General features: G+C 40.2%; 1 protein-coding gene across 2 annotated transcripts in view; it reads left to right on the top strand.

Annotated features, from left to right (window-relative positions):
- LOC125237706 (neuropilin and tolloid-like protein 2) overlaps positions 1-18,920 on the top strand; it is a 357,896-nt gene that overhangs the window by 316,046 nt on the left and 22,930 nt on the right. For both annotated transcript variants that reach the window (XM_048144863.1, XM_048144864.1), the window contains one exon: positions 18,239-18,356. In XM_048144863.1, the coding sequence (XP_048000820.1) occupies positions 18,239-18,356 (118 nt within the window). The remainder of the gene's footprint in view (positions 1-18,238; positions 18,357-18,920) is intronic.

The following is an 18,920-nucleotide window of genomic DNA, read 5'->3' on the forward strand; positions in this document are numbered from 1 at the left end:
GCTTGTGAGGGGAAAAGAGTACTCGCACGGCAGTCCCTGCTTCCGTCTGAAAGTGCAGCCCACCCGCTCTCTGTAATCTCACTGTTTACCGCCTGTCAAAAACGCGACCAGTCGACCTGTCTTATCTCGCTCATACAAGCGTGGTACTCGTTCACCTACACGCTTACGCCGTGTCTTGCGTGGGCGACGGTCGCGCGACCGTCGCCGTCGCGTCTCATGCTCCCATATCGATAAGGTTGGATTTCGTATGCGTCGCATCGCCGTCGCGCGACCATCGCGCGACCGTCGCCCACGCAAGTCACGGCGTAAGACTGTGTGCGTAGTAACGCGCCTCTTTCATAATTATATTTGACCGCCATTTTTAACCCCCGACGCAAAAACGACGGGGTGTTATAATTTTGATTTTATATAATTTTGACGTGTCTGTCTATCTGTTTGTCTGTCTGTCTGTCTGTCTGTCTGTCTGTGTGTGTGTGTGCCTGTCTGTGCCATCGTAGCTCCCGAACAGATGAACCGATTTAGATTTAGTTTTTAGCCATGTTTCATGAAAATTGGTCCACTATGTATAGGGGTTTTTTCAAAATTTTATTTTTGTGGTTAGGTTATCTGATGTGTGCTGTTATTGCAATATCACAATTTTTGTCAACTTTCAACCCCTTACTTAGTGGTATTATCGGTGTCAATAAGTTTCATTGCCACTGTTAGCAATTTATCATCATAATCATTATCAATATAATTATCATGTGCACCCTTTACCCACTGCTGAGCATAGGCCTCTTCCGCCACGTATCCCGGTCCTGAGCTAGTCTCATCCAGTTGTTCCCGCAATTTTGCGGATGTCGTCCACCCAACGAGCTAACGGATGCCAAGCGCTTCTTACATCTGTAAGCGGCCACCATTCCGTTAACATTTTAGTCCACCATCACTCTGCCTTAGCAACATGTCCCGCTCAACTCCATTTGAGTTTGGTAATGACGAAACCAACGTCTTGTACTTGGTGCAACGACGGATCTCGGCAATCCCTAACCCGATCTCGAATTTTAATCTCTCCATGACTCTCTGTGCAACTCGGGTCTTATGCACAGCCTTATTTGTAAGCGTCCATGTTTGTAGCAATTAAGAGGTCACAAGTCACAAAGTTCTTGTTATATTTGTTCGCCACTAGTCGCTTTGCGAATATCTTGTCGTTTTATTAAAATCGGGTTAGACATTAATCTGAGGCAGCGTTCCCACTTATGCGTCGCGTGTCTCGGGGCGCGCAAAGGGCGTCCGCGCCACGCCACCTGAGTGTAATTCAAAAAGCGTCTCCTCAGTACATTTTGTATAGGAAGGACGTAAGGCGCGCCACCAAGCGGCGCGGCGCGCGCCCCGCCGCCGCCACGCCACCTGGGGCGCGTCTTACGTCTTTCCTATACAAAATGTACTGAGGAGACGTTTTTTGAATTACACTGAAGCGGCGTGGCGCGGACGCCCGTTGCGCGCCCCGAGACACGCGACGGTCTGGTGTGGCCGGTCACTGATACATAATGCATTCTGTGGGGCAACGCTATCAGTTTTAGATCAGGGCCTTAGCTTGATCGGCTCACTGATACTTAATTAAGTAGAACGTAATATACTGAAAAAAATCTTACGATACACTAGCGAAGAGAAAATTCGTAACTCGGGTCGCTTTATTTTATCGACGCTTTTTTCCGCACTTGTAAGTAAGTAAGTAAGTAAGTAAGTAAATATTCTTTATTGCACCATTTTACATGTTATAAATATACAGAATGTTGAGTGAGAGTATAACTAGGTAACAACAGGCGGTCTTATCGCTAAAAAGCGATCTCTTCCAGACAACCTTAGGGTAGCTGAAAAAACGGAACAGAAACAAAAGTTAACAGGCAGTGCAAGAACAATAAAAAATATAGAGAAAACCAACACAAACACACATACATATATACCGAATACATAAATAAATATACCTTACATATACATAATACATACATACATACATACAGTTGCGAGTTACGCAACGAAATCAAATGTTTGCGTTATGCTCCAGCTCGGTCAGCTGTTTCAGACTTAGAGTGCGATCATCGACCTACGGACACTCGTGTCGTGTCGGTTAGTTTGCACGCTGCTGACGCTGTAAAAAGTGCTGCACGTGCCGCCGCCCCGCGCGCGCCCCTCCCTCCGCGCGCGCGGCCGCCTCCTGTTTCGTCGAAATCACGGTGTCAGCGTGCATACGCTGACGTCACTGCCGGCCGGTCTACTGCAACTACACGGGTCAATACACCAACTACAAAGGGATGTGAAGTACGGGCACCTGCCAAGGAAAATACTTCCCGCACCAATGTGGATGAAGAGGGGTTCACATTGGTGGAAAAGAAGAGCAAGGCGCGCAGAGCGGCTCGCAAGACTATGTGTGGCTCTGCGGAACCGGTGAATTCTGGTCTACGGATTGCCACACCGAGTAGGGCGCTCTACGTGTCTCGCCTGCATTACTCCGCCATGGCCGACGAGGTGGTGGACTACGTTCGCCGGAAGACTGGCTACACGCTGAGGGTGCAACAGCTGCAGTCGCGTCACTACGTGCACTTCAGCTCGTTCGTTGTGCGCGTGCCGCGGCCGCTGCAGGACACCATCGCGAGCGCAGACTTCTGGCCGAAAGGTGTGGTTTTTCGGCGGTTCCGGGGCAACCTGCCAAATCCCACACCGGGGCAAACGACGCAACGGAGCCACGCTGTGACGTCATCGCCCAAATCAATTGTTTAATTTTATTTTTAATTTTGTTTTCATTATTTTCTGTGTTTTTTGTTATCTAAGTTTCGTGACGCATTGGTTTTACTGTAATGTCATGCAAACATGTTCTTACTAAATAAATAAATAAATAAATACATACATAAATACAATAAATAAAAATGGCAACTTAAGATAGAGATAGATAGTATAATTTAAGCTGATTTTTTAAAATTGGAAGAGATTTTGCTAGTCTTAATTCTACTGGTAAGGAATTCCACAACCGTACAGCCCGGAAGGTAAAAGAGTTGCTATAGAATTTAGAAGTAGATGGTGGAGGAGCAAGAATATGAGTTTGAGAACATCTGATAGAAGAGAGAAACTTGAAACGCTCTTTGAGATAAGGCGGAGTAGAAGGGTTAAAGAAAGAAGGGTTGTATCTAATTGTAGTTATTCAACACAGAATATTATGTTCAATATCCAAAGTAAGTAATATTTTTAAAGAAATCTCTTATAACACTTTAAGTTCTCGCGTTTTGTACACATACATACGGGTAGAACAATTTTATTTGTCTACCCCGAACATTTATAAAAACCGGCCAAGAGCGTGTCGGGCCACGCTCAGTGTAGGGTTCCGTAGTTTTCCGTATTTTTCTCAAAAACTACTGAACCTATCAAGTTCAAAATAATTTTCCTAGAAAGTCTTTATAAAGTTCTACTTTTGTGATTTTTTTCATATTTTTTAAACATATGGTTCAAAAGTTAGAGGGGGGGGACGCACTTTTTTTTCCTTTAGGAGCGATTATTTTCAAAAATATTAATTTTATCAAAAAACAATCTTAGTAAACCCTTATTCATTTTTAAATACCTATCCAACAATATATCACACGTTGGGGTTGGAATGAAAAAAAATATCAGCCCCCACTTTACATGTAGGGGGGGTACCCTAATAAAACATTTTTTTCCATTTTTTATTATTGCACTTTGTTGGCGTGATTGATATACATATTGGTACCAAATTTCAGCTTTCTAGTGCTTACGGTTACTGAGATTATCCGCGGAGGGACGGACGGGCGGACGGACGGACGGACGGACGGACGGACGGACGGACGGACGGACGGACGGACGGACGGACAGACAGACATGGCGAAACTATAAGGGTTCCTAGTTGACTACGGAACCCTAGACATAGACATAGACATAGACATTTTATTAATAATATTATAAATATTACACGTTCATCAATAAAATTATTTAACAGCAATTAAATTAAGATTATTACAATTTCAGTCTAGTTATAATTTCGAATATTTAATTGAAAGATGCATTCATTGATTATATTACATATGATATGTCATTTAGATTTGTTAATTTGATTTTATACATAATTATTATTTTATTCTAATATAAGTTATTTGGTAGGTCAAAGAAATCTTTTATGTCATAGAAGGAGTATTCTAAGAGCCACTTTCTTAACTTTTTTAAAAATTGGTGGGTACTGCCTGCATTTTTTATTTCTGCTGGTAGTTTGTTGAAGACTCTAGGTCCTATGTGAGACATGATTTTAGACGACTTAGTCAGTTTGGTAGTATGAGTTTGGAGTTGATTTTTCGAGCCCTGTCTGGTGCGAGTGATTTTTTTGAACGGGTAAGAGTCCAAATTTTCATTGACGTGCTTTGCCACGTCGTAAATGTACTGAGAAGGCAGTGTGAGAATATTGTTCTTTTTGAATAGGTTTAAAACCCTACCCTTAGGCCCTAAAAACGAATATCGGGTAGTTTGGTGTTGCTTCTCAATTGACATTTCGCTGGAAAGTCAGTCTTCCGCGGCCACGGCTAGTGAAACCTGGCCGAAACGTTGGATAAAAGGTAAAAACGTTGACATCCATTGTGTGTCTTTAAAAGAAGAATCTCTTACCTGTTATGTTATTGCATTTCAAAACAAACTTTTATTCATTTTCTGCAAAGTTTCTGGTTGATTATTGTCTTCGGTTACCTATAATATGATGAAATAAAACTATAGAAACTGATTAAATCGCGTATAATGAATTTACAATTCATCCCGACGAATCCATCAACGCTGTAAAGTGTTCGAAACATCGGGATGAATGGTAAATGCATTATACGCGATTTAATCCGCTTCCATAGTTGTTTTTTCTGGTGGATCTTAGTAAACCCTTATTCATTTTCATTTATTTATAAACAACATAAAAATAATACAATAAACACTTAAATTAAAACTTACAATAAAACTTATAAATAAAATATTTGGCCCAGGTCTTGCTCGTTGGGTAAGGTGCCCAGAAGGCTGGCCGCATTGCCCCGCTGGATAGCAATGCTGATCCGCTGAGCAAGGTATTGACCAGCCCTCTGGTCACCAGAAGCGTCTATAAGGCGCTTAGATAGCTCCTTGTAGAGGCAACGCGCACTTGGCCCCCACGGCCCCATGGTTTCGACCCCAAACGCCGCAAATATGTAACTGCTGCCGAGGGTGACATACTTGCGACGCTTGAGGTCTTCAGCCAATGATGCAGCCGCCCCAGCACCAACTTTGGTGCCTGGAACATGGGACGGCGCCAGGGTATCTACACAAGTAGCATCCCAGACAAGCGGCCGACCCATACTCCAAGGCACCAGCGTCATTCCGTCAGGCCTCTTGCCGTCAACCCTGGCCAGTCCATTGGGTTCGAGGACGGCCGGCACTTTTGCACTAACAAGGGCCCTCCGGATGACATCGTTGAGGCTGGCGTGGCGAGGAATTCTCCCAGCACTTCGGCTGCATGAAAGGCCGTGGTGGCCAAGATTATCCACCATAACTCCGCACTGACACCGATGGGGCACATTTGTTGATGCCCCTATTCTGAGGCAGGTAGCCAACCGGAATGTGGTATTGTCCAGCAATGTACCTATTGTGATGGATGGTAGAGTCTGCAGCCACAGACCCGACTCCCATTCCGCAGTAGCGAGGAGGCGAGCCCGATCTGTCGAATCAAGAGCCGTCTCTAGAAGGCGGTCCCTTGTTAGACGACAGAGAGGTTCGTCCCATTGCCTCTGCGAACATGGGTTGACAGGCGGGTCTGTGTTGGGGCATGTTAGCTGCCAAACATTCTTGGCCTCGGTACAGTGCGCAGCCTCCAGGACCCCAATGGAAGGGGCTAAAATTTTCCCGATGAGGATTTGAGCACCGTGTACCGAAGCCAAGAAAGCAGGCAGCGCCACACTAGAAATTTTTCGGATGCCTAAGCCGCCCAACCTGATGGGTAGGCTAGCCTGGGTCCATGTTCTTTCGCCAAAGGATATATTGAAGATGGTGGTGAGAGTTTCCAAAACTAAGTTATCCAAATTTGAGATCAAAGAAGGGTGTTTCCAGAGGTGTGAACCACGGAGGATGTATGTAAATTTTGGTACAAATAAACAGTGTTTTATGATGCAATATGCCGAATGTATGTTAATTTGAGCCAGACGATGTGTAGATGCTTTAAAATTTTCGATTTTTGTGTCTATGAAATTATTAAATGATTGGTCCATGATGGGGCAACCAAGGAGGTGAAGCGTTTCTTTGTTAATAGTTTTTATTCCAGGAGCTACTTGTTCGAACTGTTCAAATACTTGCTCTTTGTTTGGACAAGTCTCTGAAACAAAGAGTTCGCATTTCGAAAAGTAGAGGGATAAGCCAATGTTTTTTAAGTCAGTTTTTAATTTTTCTAAATCATCAAGAACTGAAATTGCTTCACCACCGAGGGTGCCGTCATCTAGGTACCATATGTTCAATTTAGAATTTAGATTTTTAATTATGGGATGAATGGCGAGACTGAATATTGCTGGACCGAGAGGGTCGCCTTGTTGACAACCTACGGAAGAAAACAAAGGGTCAGTTTGGTAGAACAATTTAGAGGGGGAACTGTAGCACTGCCAGAGAAAGTTATAAGTAGATGGAATTTTATCCTTTATTTGTGTCAACAAGGCGCCCCTGTCTACTGAATTAAAAGCATTGGAGACATCCACCTTCAGAATAACATCTCCTGCTTGGCGCTCTACATATGTCCGTACAGCGTGGACAGCAGCTTCGCAGCCGCTCTTGGAGCCGAAACCGAGCTGTATAGGCTGCAGTTCGGAGGCAAGGTCCTTAAGTATAGCGCGGCATGCTATCTTGGCTGCGAGTCGACGCAGAGTGGAGCCAACCGCAATGGGCCGAATGCCGCCGTCTTTTTTAGTCAAGGCGCATAGGTTGGCGCCATAAAGGATGTCTGTAATCTCTGGAGGGACTTGACCAGCCAACATGATGTTTACAAGGGCCGTCAAGTCCTTCAAGAGATTTTCCTTTGTGTCACCGCAACCACAGTACAGGAGGTCTTTGAGATGCTGTGGAGACAAACCGTCAAGGCCTCCTGCAGAGCCATTGGGAAATGATAGTATGGCTCCGAGAACATCCTCGGCGGAGGCGGTCAGAGCGGGATGGTTGGCTTGAGGGGGATCTGGAAGATGAAGGTTCGGGACTGAAGGTGGATGTTTAGCGGCGAGAGCTGCGAGGGTTTCCGAATTGGCCGGTGCCACTGCATCATCAGAAAACAAGAGGCGGGCGGCTCCTTTAATGTCACCATCAGAGATTTTAGTTTCAACTTTTTTAAATAAATTATTACTAAGACGTTTATAACTATCGCCAGCAGGGCAAAGTGAAACATCGCGGCAACAATTTTGTTTGATTATTTTTGTAAGCGATTTAGAATGTGTACTTTCATCAGGTTTGATGTGGAGCACTTTAAAGGTAAAAGTTAAAATATTTTCCCAACTGTGAATGGAATTGGTTGAAATAATTAATTTGATAGTCTCACTAAGAAATTTAGCTACCGACACACGCGCTCCACGCGGTACGCGTTTTAAAACAGGGCAAGTGTTTTTTAAATTAGTTAGGGTTTTCCAAAATGGTATATTTGAGTTAGGAGCCTGGAGATCCGGGATGGGTTCGACGTTGGGCTGAGATGACGTAGGTCTAGGTGTTGGTTGACTAGCTGATTTTCTATGTTTTTTAGTTATATGAATATTCAGACCTCTAGAGCCTTTAAAAAACTTGGGCTCTGTACATTCGGGACAACGGATGATTTCTGAAGATGCAGTGGATGGAGCGGAGTTAGGAAGGATAGAAATAGGCATCAGCAAACTAGTCTTAAAAAGAAAAATAAACTATTTAAAATTAAAATACATAAAAAACTACACAATACTTATAACTAAAGGCTTAAAAGGACAAATAATGTATAAAAACAAAAAATAAAGATTCCCCGTCGCGGGCCCAGGCTAAGCGAACGGAGAATAGGGCCTGGGCCGCCCGCTGTGTGCTGCGCTGCTACTGCAAGGGTTCTTTGAGGTAAGAGAACCGCTTGTGAAGTTCTGTTGATTCCAAGGAAGGTTGTATAACTTCGGAACACGTGCAAACTATGTATATCACAAGCACGCCCCTTGAATGCTAAATGCACTTTATAAACACAATATCCAGATATAATATTACTCAGTAAGTGTTATTATTTGTTGTTATTTTCTTGTCTGACGTCTGTCATCTCAAGCGGGGCGCGTTGCTTCCTCGTTTGCAACGATTATTTCTGCATGTATCTGCAATTATGATTAATAACTATGCTCGTCGTACTTTTTACTAATATGCGCGCACTTTCTATTATAAAATGTTAGGAGAAAAATACATAAAATGATAATTTTCTGGGATCGTTTTCAATAGTTGACGTTGTCACTTTTGTCATTCCATATTTTTCTGGTTGAATTTAATTATATCGATGACCGTAGGCTCAAAGGGCGTAAGGGACAAAATGGCGAAAATGAGTTATGAATGCAGTTATACTCAGATTTTTTTTCTCTATCGAATGGTATATTCAACGTCTCGATACCTTTGAAAAAATGTCCGATACGCCCTAAAAAAAGTCGTCATTTCTACCAAGTTTGAAAGAGCATTTTGTCGTATCCACCAAGCTAAAAAAATTTTTTGGTGCGTTTTGGCGTAACTCCCCAATCTCATGTACGTTACAGGACGGATCATTTTTCTTATTTAAGAAATCTTTTAACGATGGGTGCGAATTTGGTGCTCTATAGGGTGCAAATGACGTAAAAAATAAAAAAAATAATAATAATGGGAAGTGCCTCCACAAATCTATCGAAAAAAAATCAACGACATAATAACTCTGCTTTGTATGTTTTGCTATGTACCCTCGTCGATATTTATAGTAACGCTACAGGAATTAAACTGCCGCTGAACATAGTGAAAAACTAAGAAAAAGAGTAAACAATTAAATACATGACCATTATGAGTTATGATCAATATAGTACTAAATAAGTAAGTTCCAAAACACTTTTTTAAACATTACAGTTTTTCATTACTTTAAATAGCTTTGTGGAGGCACTTACCAATAATTGATACTTTTTCATTATTTTTCTAAGAACGGCCTCCACAAGAGGCATCTAAATCGCACCCATCGTTTACGAAAACCTCGAAAAAAGTAATTTTATACATTGATGGATCCGCCTACAGTACTCAGTGCTATATATACGACAATTTTAACGCACAATGTAAATAAATGTAATTTAATTGCGAAGTTTTAATTTGATTAATTCCAAAATAAACTTATGATTCCCTCTTAATTACATAATAATAAAAAAAATACGCAGTAAAATAGCAATTTGCATGAAATTTGTCACAGATTTTACAAAACTATTGTTAAGAATAGTGTACGACTTACGCCAAATTGTTCTCATAAAACAAGTATTTGTGTCCGATACGCCTAAATATTCATGAACTGAATATAGCTGTTTTTGGCGTAACGTACAAATATTTTCAAAAACTCAAATTTTTTTTGGCGTAACGTACATCTATCTCTGTTATTAATCCACTTAGCGCAATACTTATTATTTAATAAAAAAAAACTTAAAGATACACGAAAAAATCAAAAACAAGCACCAACATTCATAAAGAAATAAAAGAGTTATGATTTTTTTTCTCAAAAATAAATAGTTTTTTGGCTCTCCTGAAAAATCGTGTTTTGTCCCTTACGCCCTTTGAGCCTACGGTCATCGATATGGGTAGCTACAAATGTTTTCTTTTAGTATAAAACGAATTTGATAAAAAAAAATACAATCGAAATTCAAACTTCAACAAATTCTTCGAACTCCCAATCCAGTTTCGAATTGCACTGTCTCTCGATTGTTTTTAAACCCGTCGCAAAAAACGTTGTATAAAAGTCGTGCAACGTTACGTCTACAAGCCGTTACCTTTGAGCTGGCAAATAGTGACGTGCCCGCTTTGCCAAATTTTACCTTTCATACTTTAAAAGTAGATACCGAAAACCGAAAAACCGTGTGGAGACGGGTTAAAAATTTCATCACCTCCTTTTTTAACCCCCGACGCAAAAACGACGGGGTATCATAAGTTTGACGTGTCTGTCTGTCTGTTCCCCCGGGATGTCCTGAAGGACATCCCGGCGTCATATTTGTGGATATGATAGAGCATAGCTCTCAATTCCTAGAACTCATCTCAAAAATAAAATCTGTCTGTCTGTCTGTCTGTCTGTCTGTCGGTCTGTCTGTCTGTTTGTCTGTCTATCTGTGTGTCTGTCTGTGGCATCGTAGCTCCCGAACGGATTAACCAATATCGATTTAGTTTTTTTTGTTTGAAAGCTGAGTTAGCCGGGAGTGTTCGTAGCCATGTTTCATGAAAATCGGTCCACTATGTCGCGGTCGGGGGTTTTTTCAAAATTTTAATTTTGTGGTTAGGTTAGTCTATGGGTATCATACAGGTCAACTGTGGGATATGGGTTCCACTGTGGTGTGGGGTGTGGGCGATGAACTGGCAACCTATCACTGCAATGTTACAATTTCGTTTTCTTTCAGTTAATTTATACGAGTGGTACTGAGGCTTTCTGAGCAGTTTTATGTGTTCTGCATCCCTTGTTAGGAATTAGGTGAAAGTTTTTGGTACCGCAAAATGTATCTTTTAGTTCGGTTTTCAATGTTAAAATCTTATAAGCGAACACATTTTGTTGGTACCTCTATTTACTGACGTCCCAACAGATGATTCAATGGTCGTGGTGGCATCGCAACGTGTGGTCCGACTTGATTAGCAAATATCGACACATTTGAATCAATTCAAACCAAATCTCAACAAATTATATACCTGAACTTTTCTCAAGAATCACTTTATTCATAGGTGAAAACCGCATGTAAATCCGTTCAGTAGTTTTTGAGATACACTGACAGATATATACGCGTCGAGGGACTATTTTATAAGGTGTACGATAGGATAGAATATCGATATCCCAGCAGTTCTCAAAAAGTTTGTACAAAAATGAAGGAAAAAGTTTAATTAGTTTTTATTATTCCTATTTTGTTACCAAGATTTTTTTTGATGAATTGAGATTTTAATAAGTTTTATTTCGTCATTAAGGTTCTCTAGTATCTATATTTTCTTAATAATAACAATTATCCTGTATATATCTTACGAAAGTCCACTTATATTACTAAATGTTGGTAACAAAATAGGATCAATTAAAATTTGCTGACGTGGCTATGTATAAAGTATTCGGGAACTGCTCATCCACACACTTATGACACTCTTACTCTAGCAACACTGAGCGTACAAAACACGGGTTCATTTCTTTGACAGCGGTCTCAGAATTGGCACGAGAAATGTACGGGTCGGGAAATAAATTGATTTTATTTGGGGAAATACCTTTTATAAATCACTAACAACCTCTTGTTTTATTGATATGTCTTTAGTTGGCAGTGTCAGGTTTGTATTTCGATGTTTTTCCTTTTGTGCTCGAAGTTAAATGGAGAATTTAATATTTTCCTTCGTTTTTCTAAGAACTTAAGTCTGTTCTTCAATGGTTTGTCAGTGATCGCGTATTTTATGTAGGTATAAGACTATAGTATTTTATTTATATGCATTAAAAATAAAGTACTATAATCTTACCTACATATAACCTAACCACAAAATTAAAATTTTGAAAAAAACCCCGACCGCGTCATAGTACACCGATTTTCATGAGACATGGCTAAGAACACTCCCGACTAACTCAGCTTTCAGACAAAAAAAACTAAATCGAAATCAGTTCATCCGTTTGGGAGCTACGATGCCACAGACACACACACAGACAGACAGACAAACAGACAGACAGACACGTGAAACTTACAACACCCCGTCGTTTTTGCGTCGGGGGTTAAAAAACCGGTAACTCGAAACCGGGACTCGCAAAAACCGGTAACTTTAAAACCGTAACTCACACACGCCGGTACTTGTAAAACCCGGGACATCCCAGCTAGTCTGGGCCGGGTCCCGCGGGACCGCCTCAGGTCGCGCTAATTTATTCATTGCTTATTCTAGCTCTAACCACAGACTACCCAGACACCGCACGAAGCTTTTACAAAAAACACGCCATCATCCTCCTCCTTGCATTATCCCGGTATTTGCCGCGACTCATGGGAGCTTGGGGTCCGCTGTGACAACTAATCCCAAGATTTGACATAGGCACTTATCCAATAAGGCCTAGTTACCCATTCCATTCCAACCCAAAGGGTAACTGGACCTTATTGGAGTTAGTCCGGTTTCCTCACGATGTTTTCCTTCACCGAAAAGCGACTGGCAAATATCAAATGACATTTCGCACATAAATTCCGAAAAACTCATTGGTACTAGCCGGGGTTCGAATCTGCGACCTCTGGATTGAAAGTCGTACGCTCTTACCGCTAGTCCACCAGCGCTTATAGAAAACACGTAAACAGATAATATATGACAAATTTTACTCTTAAAGTACCACGATTTGAGCAGCACAATGAGTAGCATCTTACACTATAATAAAGAGTACTATCGTACAGTATGGCCACTCCCACTCCCGCCGCTGAATGTGCCACCCCCTCTCGGTTACCTCACAGTTACCGCCTGTCAAAAACGCGAGCAGTTGACCTGTCATATCTCACTCATACAAGCATGTGTTCACCTACACGAACTTAGACTGTGTGCTAAGAACGCGCCTGTTTCATATATTTGATCACCAGTGTCCGAGGTGTCAAAAAAAAAAAAGGTGTGGTCTAGTAGATGAGGTGGTCTGTGGTTTTAACACTCGCCGGGTACAGATCTTTGTGCGTTGCGATTTAGGTACTTACTACTTACATGATATTGACTTTGAAAAATACTAGATTACTGTAGGTACCTACCTTGGCCAGTAAAGTAAGAATTGTCTCAGATTATAGTCATGTTTGATGACCTCGGCTCCGCCTCGGCCGACAATTACGTGTCATCTTTGGCTTTCTTATTTACTGTCCAAGGTGTTTTAAATAAATAAATATCTTACACAGATTTACTGAGTCCCTCGGTAAGCTCAATGTGGCTTGTGTTGTGGGTAGGTACTCTGACAACTTTGTCAAGTTAATTAGAACCTTATACAAATACTTATTTAAATAAAAACACCCATGACTCAGGAACAAATACCTGAGCTCCTCACACAAAAAAATGCCCGTACCGGGATTCGAACCCAGGACCGCGGCTTAGCAGGCAGGGTCACTACGTGCTAGGCCAGACCGGTCGTTAAATACTTACCGCCGTATTAATAAACGTTTACGAAAGTTATCAAGCCGATAAAGTTCGTTTTTTTTTTATTATAAATGGGCTTACTCTTGACCACAGACTAGCCAAAGGCAAAGACGTGGCCTACGATGGAGTGAGCTCGCCCAGAAGATGCCTGTTCACTCTTGATTTGAAGGTTGCCGGGTTATATGTTTGTCCTTGTCTGACGTATTGGTGTAATAGAAAGGGACAAACGAACTTTATCGGCTTGATAATGCTTGATGATCGGTAACTTTGTTTAACGCAATCTGAAATTCGACGCTTCTCGGCTGGAGGGCAGAAAATACGTTTTCGTCTATAAAACAAACAAAGGAATCGATTTTTTCCACACATGAATTAAAAGAACATCTATAAAATTATCACTGTCTTTTACATACATACAATACATACATACAATCACGCCTGTATCCCATAAAGGGGTAGGCAGAACACATGAAACTACTAAAGCTTCAGTGCCACTCTTGGCAAATAAGGGGTTGAAAGAAAACGAAACTGTAACATTGCAGTGACAGGTTGCCAGCCTCTCGCCTACGCCACAATTTAACCCATATCCCATAGTCGCCTTCTACGACACCCACGGGAAGAAAGGGGGTGGTGAAATTCTTAACCCGTCACCACACAGGCCACTGTCTTTTAATTCTATATAAATACGAGTCAATAGTTATGCAAGAGGTGAACTTCTTAATTATTACCGGTCTGGCGCAATCGGCCTGCCTGCTACACCGCGGTCTCGGGTTCAAATCCCGGTAAGGGCATTTATATATTAATATATATATCGTTGTCTGAGTACCAACAACACAAGCCTTCTTGAGCTTACCGAGGGCTTCAGTCAATCTGTGTAAGAGTGTCCTATAATATTTATTTATTTATATATTTATTTTATTTATTTTTTGTTTTTTGGGTGATTAAGATTTAATAGGTTCAGAAACCGAATAAATTCCAGTAACGTATTCTTAAACGTTAAAACTTGGTAGATCTGAGCCTCTTCGGTCATTTATAAAAGGAACCCAAAAAGTTCAGCCTAACGAAGTGCTATCTTATTAAAGTTTAACCGTAAAGAACTCGAAGTTTCAGCCGGCCTAGCTAAAGTGACAGTAGTTGACGCTACCTGGCAATCGAAATGCATTCTGGTTCTATCGTGACACTACAGAAGAGCGAAAGAAAGAGATAGACGTTACGCCTACAAAGTGTAAGCGATTGTGACGTTGGCTAGGTACCCCAGGTGTAATATAACTTTGTAATTAAGGCTAGAATCTTCAATGAGTGCGATGATACTTTGAGTGGATTATTGGGGAAAGTAAGTCGTACCTGGCTTACCTGGCTTCAGGGTGTGTGTTTTATCATCTGTAATATTTTACGGGGTGAATATATCTATTTTCAAACTTTCAAGAAAAGAGCGTACATCCATTGAAAAGGCTGGTAACGCACCTCCAGTAACTCGGATGTTTCGGGTGTCCATAAGCGGCAGTGATCGCTTATCATCAGGCGACCTGTCTGCTTCTGTTTGCCTCATAGCGCATAAAAATATATGGAGAGTAACAGGCACGATAGTCATGTTATAACATGGTCCCATGTTGGGCGCCAGTTACAATAATTTGGCGCCCAAACGTGGGGCAGATGTGCTTAGAAAAATAAAAGAAAGCATTCTTGGAAATTTTAAAACTTACATCGATATTATGGATGATATGATAAATGAACAATGCAATAAAAAAAATTCGTACTACTATGTGCGTACAGTAGGTAAGAATGTTCCCATTTTGGCTGTAATACAATTTTACGTAACACCTTGTAATACAGACAACATAACAAAACACTGTAAATTAAATATTCATCATGAATCGCATAACGTTATATAACATCTTAAGCCACTGTTTGCGTCCCCTGTTTACTTAAAGATGTGTTTCTATGATGGCCAAAATCCATACTAATATAATAATCACGGAAAAATGGAGCGACGAACTGTCGTAATTTTTAGATGGAGATAGTTGAAGGGATGGAGAGTGACATAGGCTACTTTTTGTCTCTTTCTAACCCCCCACTGCCCTAAAATGGAAGGTGGAAGTTTGTATGGAGCACTCCGCAATTTTCGAAATTTAGCGCGAGCGAAGCCGCGGGCAAAAGCTAGTTATACATAAAATGTAATTTATTGAAGCGATTGTAATTAGGATATTTACAAAATGTTTCTCAAATCTTCTGGCAGGTAATTATAACATTAATATCTTAAGATATCGGCTCATATATTATAAAATGAACTCTCAACGGTTCTAATTAACTTGATAATGATGCAATGTAATTACTCGTAAATTGAGAATCCTTTGTGCTTAAAACCAACCGTTAGTCTTTGTACGTTACTAATTATTCAAAATATTGAAATCAATACTCGATATCATAAACGCATAATCCGTAAATTTTATAATTTTATAAGTTATTTTTTTATATGTAGAAATGTCTGCGAGCAATACTACATATTTTTGAATAAAAAGAAATATGGAAAAATTCACACCTCCGGCAGGACTCGATAGGAGCCAAGTTGGTCGTAGCAACTGCTCCGGCAAAACGGCAGGTCGCAGGTTGGAGTCCTGCCAGAGGTGATAATCTTTCTATTTTTTCTTTGATATAAAAATATTTAAAAGTGATTATTTTAACTTTTTATGTCATAAAACCATAAGTAACATTTCAAAATAATAATAGGTACTCTCGGCAGCTTGGGCCCTGCCCCGCTGCGGGCCCAAGCTGCTGGCAGCACCCTAGGTTAGGTTTTTTTATGATATGTTTATATGTTTTTTATATTGTTTTGTAAATGTTTTTATATTTTATTTTTATATAAAATAATAATAATTTTGTGTAATATTTGTAATATTATTAATAAAATGTCTATGTCTATGTCTATACATATTGTAAAATACCTAGCCTAAGAAGGAAAATAAATACTGAGAATAATAGGTACTTTAAATTGTTTATCCCTAACGTTTTTTATCCCGGTACTGATTTTCTTTCATGAAGATAAGCATCCATTCCAATCGTACAAATTGATCTCATTGTTTTAAGTGCGAGGCTGCGTTGCACTTGATATAATCAATATTAGTCCGTTGCTTTTGGAAAGTTATGTATGAAAATGTTGGCATAATTAATGGAAGGTTTTTTTAAATTGAAATATGTACATTATAGACCGAAGTTATTTTTCATCAACCCTCCCCACTCCTCCCTCCTCTGCGTCACCCCTCTACACTCCCTTAAAGTGCCGAAAATGCGGTTTTTCTCGATTTCTGACAAAACTGTTGAAGATACAGAAAAAGCGCGTAGGAACGAAGTAATCCTTAATAAATTTACTACAAATCATTCATTAACACTTTGGTTCTAGCACTTATAGGTTTCGCGTGATCCATCACGAAAGTTGGTCCTTTACTGCAATTTTCTTTAGTGAATGTTAAGTTTTCTCCCAAATTGCTTACGAAATCTGTTTGATATTACTAAAATATTATAAACTGAAAATGAATTTCAGGGGGAAAAATCACTACCATGGGTGGGACTTGAACTCACGGCTACTGGATTGATACTCCAGGGCTCTACCAACAGCTACCAAAAGCTCATCCCCAGTCATAGATACACTATATAGATCAATGGTACTCCTAGCGACTACTACCGTGAAAATATTACGTCTTAAATAGTTACTGGAATTCCAAAACATATTGGAAATTCCACCCATGGTAGTGATTTTTCCCCCTTAATTTTATTTTAGTCATGAGTTACAATATTTTAGTTATATCAAACAAATTTCGACGATTTCGTATGCATTTTGGGCGAAAACTTAACATTCACTAAAGAAGATTGCAGCAAAGGACCAACTTTCGTGACGGATCACGCGTAAACTATAAGTGCTAGAACCAAAGTGTTAATGAATGATTTGTAGTAAATTTATTAAGGATTACTTCGTTCCTACGCGCTTTTTCTGTATCTTCAACAGTTTTGTCAGAAATCGAGAAAAACCGCATTTTCGGCACTTTAAGGGAGGGTAGAGGGGTGACGCAGAGGAGGGAGGAGTGGGGAGGGTTGATGAAAAATAACTTCGGTCTATAATGTACATATTTCAATTTAAAAAAACCTTCCATTAATTATGCCGTAATTTTAGCTAATTTCCCCCTGCTATATGAGATTAAAATAAGATCATTCCTCTGAACTCGAAAATATCTCCATTTCCTACTAGCCTCGCAAAATTTTGTAAAAACTTTAAATCAATACCAAGCACTCACTTAAATGAAATGTCTACAAATACAATATCGAAGCACTTTTATTGTTAATATTTCTAGGACTTTTCAAATAAATGTGATATTCTTTCAATCACTTAAGCTGAGCCCCTGTAGTAGTACTCAGTGGCATGTTGCGTTCAGTATTTATAGAAAATTTATTTTCCCCTCACTAGCTCGGAAATACGTGTTTTGTCCTTTAATACCAGCGGATAAAAACGCATTTTATCCACTAGTGGGTAAAGTAATTTGACCTTGAATAAATTCAAATTAACTGCTTTAAAATTGATAAAAGTAGGTGAATCTAGTAATAAAGATGATTTACCTGGAAGCAGTGATAAACGCATTTTTTGCGTTGTAGTTTCCTCGCTATAGTGAGGGGAAAAGTTTTGTGTTACACTCGGGTGCAAATGTATTTTACTTCTCGTGTGTTAAAAAACTCGCAAGTTTAGGATTCTATTCTCGAACCACTCGCTTCGCTCGTGGTTCAACTATAGAATCCTTTCACTTGCTCGTTTTTCAATTCCACACTCGGCGTTAAAATACAACTTTGCCCCCTTGTATAACAAATAACTATTACAACTTGGAGACATAAGATAACTCTACCATCTCTTTGTAACTTGGAGACCTAAAATAACTCTTACCTCTCTTTGTTCCAGCTTCCATAATCGGCACGACTGCGCCAGCTGATCATGGTCGCAATCTGATCCCTGGCGTGCACGGGACCAATTTCAGACCACATTTACTGTACAGCAAATCCGCCATGGTACATTACAGGTAAGCTGTTAGACATGTTATAGGTCTCCTAATTAAAACGATCCTTGACTATGAATGCTGTATAATGAATTATAAGCATGTGCCATGACACATTATAAATGAGATGCTGGAGACAGTGAAGATATGAAAGATCTCTAACGAACATAATATATAAGTAAGACAATTTGTTAAACGACTTACTGTTTACTGTACATTAGAAATGGCACGACACATTACATGTAAGAGTTTGGAGATAAAAACGATCTCCAAATACCCGTTGGAAACAATCTGGCGCTTGGTTTTTCATCTAATAAATTTAGGAGTGTAATTCTAAATGACGTTTAATTTATTATTATAATATAAAGTCACTTACCTGTGACCCTGTTACCTGTGTGTTACCTGTGTGGTGACGGGTTAAGAATTTCACCACCCCCTTTCTTCCCGTGGGTGTCGTAGAAGGCGACTGTGGGATATGGGTTAAATTGTGGCGTAGGCGAGAGGCTGGCAACCTGTCACTGCAATGTCACAGTTTCATTTTCTTTCAACCCCTTACTTGCCAAGAGTGGCCCTGAAGCTTTAGTAGTT

This window comes from Leguminivora glycinivorella, chromosome 22 (assembly GCF_023078275.1).
Source record: "Leguminivora glycinivorella isolate SPB_JAAS2020 chromosome 22, LegGlyc_1.1, whole genome shotgun sequence".
Taxonomy (NCBI): domain Eukaryota; kingdom Metazoa; phylum Arthropoda; class Insecta; order Lepidoptera; family Tortricidae; genus Leguminivora; species Leguminivora glycinivorella.